General features: G+C 41.8%; 1 protein-coding gene across 1 annotated transcript; it reads left to right on the top strand.

Annotated features, from left to right (window-relative positions):
- Window positions 1-24: 24 nt before the first annotated feature.
- On the top strand, window positions 25-8,810 carry rmdn1 (regulator of microtubule dynamics 1). Its single transcript, XM_055881348.1, has 10 exons — window positions 25-510; window positions 1,484-1,589; window positions 1,774-1,861; window positions 2,231-2,390; window positions 4,780-4,869; window positions 4,958-5,013; window positions 5,882-5,969; window positions 7,309-7,339; window positions 7,902-8,035; window positions 8,549-8,810. The coding sequence occupies exons 1-10, from the start codon at window positions 379-381 to the stop codon at window positions 8,591-8,593; spliced, it is 930 nt and encodes a 309-aa protein (XP_055737323.1). The 5' UTR covers window positions 25-378; the 3' UTR covers window positions 8,594-8,810.
- The last annotated feature ends 2,210 nt before the right edge of the window (window positions 8,811-11,020 follow it).

Raw genomic sequence — 11,020 nt, 5'->3', positions numbered from 1 at the left:
ACTACGGAACCTATGAAGTAGCTTCTGGTTTCTAGTCGACACCATAAACCGAGGACGTAATTTACGAAGATGCATTTAAGATAACCATTCAGAAAAACTGTTTTGAAAAGCATACCCACCAGTGCAATAGTTTCGAAGTTGAACAATTGATACCAGAGAAAATACTGAGGGAAATACAAGTTAAACTGTAAAAATGCCCGATCAATCTTAAACAGATTTACAACAACCCGATTTGAAGTTCGTGTTGTTTCACAACGTTTTAGCTAATTGGGATCTTGAATGACCCGCGTTTGTATCGCATTCTACCGTTCAAAGTCCAGGCTGTTCGGCTCAGACTTAGAAGTGATCATTCAGTTCTTGACTTGATTTGGGAAAAAGATGTCAGGAGCAACTTTTATGCGATTTTCTGCCCGGACTGTGCTATCGGCACCTGCTTGTAAAGCCGTCAAGATCCGAGGATATCATCGACAATACTTGACTACTTTCAGGAGCAATACCTCAACTATTAACGTAAATAAACCTCTATTTACTTCATCCGCCCAGTTTCTACAGTTGCTGATGTGAAAGTGTTACATGCGACCTGGTAGAATAGAACCAGATTGGTAGGCTATTTGTTGAAAGTATCTGAATATGTAAAACATACAGTAACTAGATAAACTACCCTTATCTGAATGGATGTAGGTGAAAGGTCAGTAGGGTTATACAGTATGGTAGGTAGGGTATTCTTATGTGATGTGATTGTCTCTGCACATTGTTTAACATTTGTTCAGTATCACTATTGAAAGGACAATAGGATGCACATGATACAGAATACACATGACAATATAAATTACATTTGACAATATTGACATTTTGTTATCATTATTGTTGTGTTCATTTGATATTACTTGCATACAATACATTTTTTCCCCTGCAAAGCTTGGACAGGTTCCAAGACAAACAACAACAGTGTGTCTTGAATAAATAGGGCAAGGGGCCTACTGCCTTTATTAGGGGAGAATCTCAGTTAATATCGTCCTCTCTCCTCACCTCATTCTCAAAACCCATTGGATGAGAAAGCCAGAGGTCCTGCACCTTTAACCTTCTCCTCCAATGGTTTTTGAGGAGAGAGGACGCAAGGAGTATGCAATTGAGATTCTCCCTCAGAATTGTCGCTCTGCACCTGTTGTGACTTGGGTACTTTCGGTAGGGCTACTTTCGGTCAGAGGGACCTGAGCCAGTGTGAAAAACAAAACGTCTCATGCACACCAACAAGTGGATTCCTCACAAGTAGTGAAAGGGTGGGTGGCAGAGGGTCTAATATAGACTAGCCAGAGGTAACTGTGGTGAAATTTTCGATATAGGCATGGTCTACCTACTGAGCATATAACGTCTTGTGAAGCAGTCCTTAGTCATATCTGGTTTTATCAGGCTGTGACTGACATTGACAAGTGTTTTATGTCTTCAACTCAACTACCTCTGTCTGTCCCGTTCTCTGGTGCAGGGTGGAAGAACTGCATTCTTTCTCACCTTACCAGTACTATCTTATCTAGGCTTGGAAGCCTACAGGAGGGTGCAGAGTGCAACTGTGGTCCATGCTCTGGAAAAAGGTACACACCACCTGGAAATGAGTAATTCAGAAGGGTTTTAATTATATGTAATATAAAAATAATTTGAAAGGGATACAGCTGTTGAATCAGACAAAAATGCATGATTAAACATGCAAATGTATGATTTTGGGCTTTTTCCTATCCAATGGCACCTCCATTTTGCAATCTCTATTTTGTATTCTAGCTGAAGAGGCTGTGGAACAAGCAGACTACCTGTACAGCTGTGGGGAGACAGAGAAACTCTACCAGCTTCTGCTACAGTATAAGGACAGGTAGCCCTACTGTATTTCATAAACATGTCAAGGCATGTGTATAAGACAGACAGTGACCATTGCAAAAACAGAATGGTAGTATGTATTGATTGGGTTTGGCTGGGATCCAGAATGATTTTGCCAGTCAGGTTGTTTCACTGTTTAGGCATCAGTTTGGGGTCTTTGAACTAACGAGTAAAAATCCGTGACAAAGCTACAGTACCGTTCAGGAACTCAGCAATCGAGGTCAGGTGACTTAAGCCGTAAAACAACAACACTGAATGCCCTCCAAATACTGTTAAAATGTTCTTTCTGTTTCTGTCCCACTATATTCTACTGACCATTCAGCAATGACATTTTTGGAAATAAAATATTTGTGTGTGTGTCCAGTGATGATGCGGAGTTCCTGTGGAGGCTGGCGCGGGCATCTCGTGACCTCTCCCTCCTCGCTCACATTGCTGCTGACGAGAAGAAGAGGCTGACCTTTGAGGCGTTTGAATATGCCAAGAAGGCCCTGGAGAAAAATGAGGCCTGCTTCGCAGCACACAAAGTAATAAAGCCTATGGTTTCTTCTCATTGAATCGCTGAAGACAACCTACTACACTATTACTGCTGTGAAACTAAGCTAAATCATGGTTTTGATCAGGTTAATTTGCCTGCATAATTTTGGGGCTATGGTAATAAGATTAATCCGTTAACGCCTGGTTTGCTGCTATCGACCAAGTGGACAAGTTGCTACAAGTCCGTTTGAGGTAAACATTCTAATACAGAGCTTTGGTGAAAGGTGGTCATGTGAAAATTCAAACCCTAATAGCACAGAGGCTAAATGTTTTAATGGGCTGCTGGCTAAAAATCTGAATGATTCTTCTGTGTCTCAAGATTATATAGTAATTCTGAATTACAGTATATCACAAAAGTGAGTACACCCCTCACATTTCTGTAAATATTTGAGTATATCTTTTCATGTGACAACACTGAAGAAATCACACTTTGCTACAATTTAAAGTAGTGAGTGTACAGCTTGTATAACAGTGTACATTTGCTGTCCCCTCAATAACTCAACACACAGCCATTCATGTCTAAACCGCTGGCAACAAAAGTGAGTACACCCCTAAGTGAAAATGTCCAAATTGGGCCCAAAGTGTCAATATTTTGTGTGGCCACCACCATTTTCCAGCACTGCCTTAACCCTCTTGGGCATGGAGTTCACCAGAGCTTCACAGGTTGCCACTGGAGTCCTCTTCCACTCCTCCATGACGACATCACGGAGCTGGTGGATGTTAGAGACCTTGCACTCCTCCACCTTCCGTTTGAGGATGCCCCACAGATGCTCAATATGGTTTAGGTCTGGAGACATGCTTGGCCAGTCCATCACCTTTACCCTCAGCTTCTTTAGCAAGGCAGTGGTCGTCTTGGAGGTGTGTTTGGGGTCATTATCATGTTGGAATACTGCCCTGCGGCCCAGTCTCCGAAGGGAGGGGATCATGCTCTGCTTCAGTATGTCACAGTACATGTTGGCATTCATGGTTCCCTCAATGAACTGTAGCTCCCCAGTGCCGGCAGCACTCATGCAGCCCCAGACCATGACACTCCCACCACCATGCTTGACTGTAGGCAAGACACACTTGTCTTTGTACTCCTTACCTGGTTGCCGCCACACACGCTTGACACCATCTGAACCAAATAAGTTTATCTTGGTCTCGTCAGACCACAGGACATGGTTCCAGTAATCCATGTCCTTAGTCTGCTTGTCTTCAGCAAACTGTTTGCGGGCTTTCTTGTGCATCATCTTTAGAAGAGGCTTCCTTCTGGGACGACAGCCATGCAGACCAATTTGATGCAGTGTACGGCGTATGGCCTGAGCACTGACAGGCTGACCCCCCACCCCTTCAACCTCTGCAGCAATGCTGGCAGCACTCATACGTCTATTTCCCAAAGACAACCACTGGATATGACGCTGAGCACGTGCACTCAATTTCTTTGGTCGACCATGGCGAGGCCTGTTCTGAGTGGAACCTGTCCAGTTAAACCGCTGTATGGTCTTGGCCACCGTGCTGCAGCTCAGTTTCAGGGTCTTGGCAATCTTTTTATAGCCCAGGCAATCTTTATGTAGAGCAACAATTCTTTTTTTCAGATCCTCAGAGAGTTCTTTGCCATGAGGTGCCATGTTGAACTTCCAGTGACCAGTCAGTATGAGGGAGTGTGAGAGCGATGACACCAAATTTAACACACCTGTTCCCCATTCACACCTGAGACCTTGTAACACTAACGAGTCACATGACACCGGGGAGGGAAAATGGCTAATTTGGACATTTTCACTTAGGGGTGTACTCACTTTTGTTGCCAGCGGTTTAGACATTAATGGCTGTGTGTTGAGTTATTTTGAGGGGACAGCAAATTTACACTGTTATACAAGCTGTACACTCACTACTTTACATTGTAGCAAAGTGTCATTTCTTCAGTGTTGTCACATGAAAAGATATACTCAAATATTTACAAAAATGTGAGGGGTGTACTCACTTTTGTGATATACTGTATGTATACATGCATCAGTACAGACGTTGGTTCATAGGAAACTGATACAACTTTCAATTGAATAGTGAAACATTTGCTACTTTGTAATGTTTACTGGTACAAAGAGGAAAATTCGGCAGTTAACCAAGTGCAAGGCAGGATTGTCTGTTTTTGAGACCTATAATTCTGTGTTTTGAACTCTGATAATAGAAAACACTTGTAGATCTATAAACTACTTCAGACCGTTTTAAAGTTGTGCAAGCAATTAAGTAGGCGAATCATATTAATGCTAATGCTAATCATAAGCAAAAATATGTGAGAATATGGACGACGATCTTGGTCATGGTTTTGGCATCCTGGTCGGCCCCTACAGTATTATTTATGTGGGTATTCTAATTCTTCTATCCCTCGTCTCTCTTGGTTAGTGGTATGCAGTGTGCCTCAGTGACATAGGCGATTACGAGGGGGTCAAAGTAAAAATAGGAAATTCTTACATCATTAAAGAACATTTACAGGTAAGTGTTTAATAATTTACAGTGTCATATCATATGATTATTCATTTAAATATTGGCAGCATTCTAAAACAAAATGTATCTTCCATAGAGGGCCATCGAGCTAAATCCAAAAGATGCCACATCTATCCATATCTTGGGTTATTGGTGAGTTATACACTTTCCATGACAGACTGACCAGGTGAATCCAGGTGAAAGCTATGATCCCTTACTGATGTCACTTGTTAAATCCACTTCAATCAGTGTAGATGAGGGGGAGGAGACTGGTTAAAGAAGGATTTTTAGGCATTGAGACATGGATTGTGTATGTGTGCCATTCAGAGGGTGAATGGGCAAGACAAGGAATATAAGTGCCTTTGAACGGGGTATGGTGGTAGGTGCCGGTGTGTGTCAAGAATTGGGTTCACGCTCAACAGTTTCCAGTGTGTATCAAGAATGATCCAGCCAACTTGACACAACTGTGGGAAGCATTGGATCAATTAACCTTTTAAAACGATAAACTTGGTTTAGCTAACACAACGTGCCATTGGAACACGCGAGTGATGGCTGCTGATAATACGCCTATGTAGATATTCCATTAAAAATCTGCCTGTTTTCAGCTACAACATTAACAATGTCTACACTGTATTTCTGATCAATTTTTTGTTATTTTAACGGACAATTAGCTTTTCTTTTTAAAAACAATGACATTTCTAAGTGACCCCAAACTTTTGAACGGTAGTGTTTATAAAATAGAACTGTTACTTCTTAGGCAAGTTTTTGTTCCGTGTCTAAAGATACACAGCCTGTTTTGCCGGAGTCTGGGGTAGTGGTCTAAGCTCCCGATTCCTGACCACACATGGCACCAGGGCAACAAGGTTTTCAGGGGTTCGAGGCCCAGCTTGGTCAACTGTCTGTGCTGTACCTTCAGTACTCTTCTTTATGTCTGTCTCCCAATCTTTAATTACATGTTTCCTGTCTAAAACAATATCAAAATTAATAATGGGGTAGTGACACAGCCTGTTTTCTCATTTAGGTGTTTTGCCTTCGCTGAGTTGGCGTGGTATCAACGTAAAGTGGCAGCCATGATCTTTGCCTCTCCTCCCACTGCCACATACGAAGAGGTGTGTTACATCTTAAATGGCACCCTATCCCCTATATACAGTGAGCTCTAAAAGTATTGGGACAGTGACACATGTCATTGCTGAAAATGTGTCACTGTCAATGAGTGCAAACTTGAACAGTATGACAATTCTGTGCGACTTCCAGCGCGCGTTTACTGTGAACACTGAGGCTGTACCCACTTTAAGTTCATTTTAACAGTGGCCAAGTAGGATCCTGTGGCTATTTGATCGTAATGTAGGCCTAGCAGTTGCCTACCATCAAAATCAATGGAGAAAAACACATCCCATAACATATTGACATGGAAATAACTGTTCTATCATTCAGCCTACAGAAGCAGCCAATGTATGGTGTTCAATGCCTACATCCTCAAGACTTCTGAAGAAAAAAAACATGTATTAACCTGTTTATTCACTTGTCCTTCAGACGAGTTGACTGAAATGTTGTATTTGATGCAAGAAACCACTTTACAAAATGCAATGAATTATTATTCTCATACCATTATTACAGAGAATCAGACAAATTATGCTACGCTCTGCCTATTGGCTAATTAGTTTATTCAAGACGTCTCAAAATACAACACTACCCCTTTAAGACATAGAAAAGCCTGACTCGCTTTTGAAAGATGGCTAGAAATGCACACATTTTATGCTCTTGTTGGCAGTAACCACTCCCCCGTTGTTGACTAGAGCTGGGCTAATAACTCACTAACTAGCTAAGAATATGCAGTTCTCACTTTGATCTCAAAACAAGCGCATCTACTCACGACGAATGGCACAGATCCACATATGGCAATGGCTATTTACATATAGGCCTACTGCAGCTCTGATTGGTTATGCAGCAGGTCGTGCCTGTAAATGCAATAGAATCCTACTCCAATGCGCTCTGCTTACAATAAAATCTCTTGCATAGTTCGTTTTGCATAATAAATCCTGAATAGTTTTGTTTCGGTATATTACATTGAAAGTGGCTAATATTGTGTTGATTCGATCACAATTGCCACAGTAGAGTGAAACGTTGAGAAAGTTGAGTGAAATTCAATCTCGTGCTTCTCTGTGCTGGCTCATATTTCTTCTGTGCGGCAGTCTGAGGTGAGCTGCGCAGTAGATGGAACATTGGACTGTTCCAATACATTTTGAGCTCACTGTATGCACTACTTTTGACTAGGACCTATGGGTCCTAGTCAAAAGAAGTGCACTATATAGGTGATAGGGGGCAATTTGGGAGAGATACGTGATGTCATACTTATTTTTTTACCCACAGTTCTTTGTATATGAACAGTACAAGATCTTTGAAAAATGTAAGGCATCATGTTTGACTATCATTTTTGTTTCACCTCAGGCTTTGGCGTTCTTCCTGAAAGCTGAAGAAGGTTCGTTGTTCTAAATGTAAAATTCGAACACAATACAATGTAATGATAGACCACAGCCTGTCGTTTCCAATAGGAACAAATGAGTCATAGTGGGCAGAACAAGCAAGGAGGGGGGCAGAGCAAAGCACAAGCTAGCGAGATCCTATTGGCACGTTCTAGCATGTATTTGCATATTTCCGTTAGGGAACGCCTACTCTGATGTGTGCATTCACCCAATTTGCCCTTGCACCCCTTCTAATCAACACAATTTTTAAAACTTTGGCAAAGCGAAAACTCTAACAAACATATTCCACTCTGTTCGTAAAATATTTTAGTTTTGGGAACAGAAAACTGTATTGAAATTAAATGTTTAATTGATGAGAAAATTAGCATAATGTCTGCAAAAATCTATCTCGCTCCATCTTTTCCCACTGCCTTGATAGTGAGTAGAAACGCCAACTGGATGCTTCACACTTATACATTCTATGAAATATCTGTCTCATTGTTCCGTCTGTGTTTCTAAAGCCAAATTCTATGCAATTACAAGTCAACGTTTATCTCTCATTTGATCATCTTTCCATAGTGGACCCAAACTTCTACAGTAAGAATCTACTTATGCTGGGGAAGTCCTACATGGCATTGAAGGACCAGGGGAATGCTGTGCTCTGGCTGAGAAAGGCACGGGACTACCCACCTCACACAGAGGAAGACAAGCAGGTAAAATGCAATACTATGTGGGCCGGTTTCCTGGACACATATTTAACCTGGTCCAGGAGATTCTCCATTGAAAGGGTGTTTTAGTGTCCAGGACTATGCTTAACCTGTGTCCAGAAACCGGCCCTATAACTTATCTGTAATTTAATTGGACATTTACTCGCCGAAAGCTCGCCGAAAGTGGGAAACTTCCCAATAAGGAAGTCGCAAGTCTGACATTATATTCAAGTGCTTTTGAAGACGGAAAATGATTCAACCAATAATATTTTAGCTAGCTAAATAAGCTAAGTTTATTAATAATCAAGTTAGCCAGAATTCATTTACATTGACAATATGGTCATACTAGTTACATTATCCACATTGTTCTGAGTTTCCCACAACGACCTCGAGGGTGTGATGTGAAACTTCCCAGTCGGAACTCAGAACTTGAGAACTCCCACAGCACGTGAACGCACCATTATCACAGTATACTCTGATTGTATAGGAGCTAATTGGTTTATTTCCTGTTCTTCATAGGTCCATAAAGAAGCCCTTGACCTTCTGAAGAAGCTCAGTGCATAAGATGACCTAGTCACATGGAGGCAAGAGTGCACTGTCTTGATAATAGGTGTAATCTATGTCTATCTACTTTATGTATATTTTTGTTCCTAACGCAAGAGTGTACATAGGCTATACTGTACGGCCTTAACAGGAAATTATACATGCTTTTCTACTAACCTGTGTTTAGTGATTTACAGATGCTGTGATTTAACTTTAATTAAACTTTATTTTAATTTAATATGCGTATGAAGTCTGTTGTGATAGCTTGGGATTGTAACATTCAGGCAGGCATCTTGTCTTTGTAAATAGAAAGTAGAATGGTTGTCTGATTTTAAATTCTCAATATGCGATCAATGAATGCGATTCAATGTGTTCCATGCAAATATTACAGTTTTTCCCAATTGTTTACATACTAAAATTGGGACTTGAAACGCAATCACCGAAACCTAAACCAAGTCTGCAAAATTGCAAGCACAATTCCTGCTTTACACTCAGTTTTCAATTCTACATCACACTTTTTGTGAAACACGACACACAGTTTAGGCACAACATTCAAAATTAACATTTCTTTAGCCCCTTTGGAAAGCATCGCCAAGCACAATGCCAAGCTCTATACACCAATTGGCAACACCCACTCCTCACAGGTGTAAACACTAGTTGTTGAATTGTTCACTTAGAAATCAGAGCTTTAGCACTATAAAAGGCCACAGATGAGCTCTCCTGTTCTGGAGGAAAATGGAAGTCAATGGTAAAGCAAGAGCTAGAGGTGAAGGAGTGAGAGGAAGAGGAGAATGAGGATGAGGAAGGACAGTTGTCAAAGATGAGATCAGGGCCACTTTGGTTGACCATGTGCTCAACCGTGGATTGAGTATGAGGGGGGCTGGGCAGAGAGTTCAGCCCAACCTGAGCCGCTACACAGTTGCATCTATCATCCGTACATTCAGAAATGACAACCGGTAAGTCGGCTACCACCTACACTATTGCATCTATCATCCGTACATTCAGAAATGACAACCGGTAAGTTACCTACCATCTACATTACTGCATCTATCATCCGTACATTCAGAAATGACAACCGGTAAGTTACCTACCATCTACACTATGGTCTTTATGTATGTATACTGCAGTCTGACATATCAGTAGGCCTATGTTACTCAGTGATTGTTGGCCAATGTTAGTAATAGCAAATGTCAGTAATGTCATTTCATATTGAAAGAAAGATTATTTTAGCTTACTGTAACCAATCATATCATATTTGTAGATCTTCTGCAGAACAGAGCTGGCCAGGCCATGGTGGAAGACACCGGCTGTTCACACCAGAACAGGAGACCGCTATTGTGAACATGGTGGTGGCAAACAATACCATTAGACTACGAGAAATCCAGAACCACATAATTGCAGACAACACAAATTCAATAACATTCTCCATGTGGACTTGTCTACATTGGACCGTGTGTTACAGCGCAACCGAATCTGGATGAAACAGGTCTACAGGTGCCATTTGAGCGAAACTCAGAGTTAAAGAACAGCGTTATGACTATGTGCAAGTAAATAAACTCAGCAAAGAAAGAAACATCCCTTTTTCAGTACCCTGTCTTTCAAAGATAATTCGTAAAATTCGAATAACTTCACAGATCTTCATTGTAAAGCGTTTAAACACTGTTTCCCATGCTTGTTCAATGAACCATAAACAATTAATGAACATGCACCTGTGGAACGGTTGTTAAACAATAACAGCTTTCAGATGGTAGGCAATTAATGTCACAGTTATGAAAACTTAGGACACTAAAGAGGCCTTTCTAATGACTCTGAAAAACACCCAAAGAAAGATGCCCAGGGTCCCTGCTCATCTGCGTGAACGTGCCTTAGGCATGCTTCAAGGAGGCATGAGGACTGCAGATGTGGCCTGGGCCATAAATTGCAATGTCCGTACTGTGAGAAGCATAAGACAGGGAGACAGGACGGACAGCTGATCGTCCTCGCAGTGGCAGACCACGTGTAACAACAACTGCACAGGATAGGTACATCCAAACATCACACCTACGGGAGAGGTACCAGACAGAATTGGCAAAAAGTGCTCTCCACTGACGAGTCGCGGTTTTGTCTCACCAGGGGTGATGGTCGGATTCGCGTTTATCGTCGAAGGAATGAGTTTTACACCGAGGCCTGTACTCTGGATCGATTTGGAGGTGGAGGGTCCGTCATGGTCTGGGGCGGTGTGTCACAGCATCATCGGACTGAGCTTGTTGTCATTGCATGCAATCTCAATGCTGTGCATTACAGGGAAGACATCCTTCTCCCTCATGCAGTACCCTTCCTGCAGGCTCATCCTGACATGACCCTCCAGCATGACAATATCACCAGCCATACTGCTCATTCTGTGCATGATTTCCTGCAAGACAGCAATGTCAGTGTTCTGCCATGGCCAGCGAAGAGGCCGGATCTCAA

This window comes from Salvelinus fontinalis, chromosome 25 (genome assembly GCF_029448725.1).
Source record: "Salvelinus fontinalis isolate EN_2023a chromosome 25, ASM2944872v1, whole genome shotgun sequence".
NCBI classification, from domain to species: domain Eukaryota; kingdom Metazoa; phylum Chordata; class Actinopteri; order Salmoniformes; family Salmonidae; genus Salvelinus; species Salvelinus fontinalis.
The sequence above is the reverse complement of the archived record's forward strand: the minus strand, read 5'-3'. Positions and strand labels throughout refer to the sequence as shown.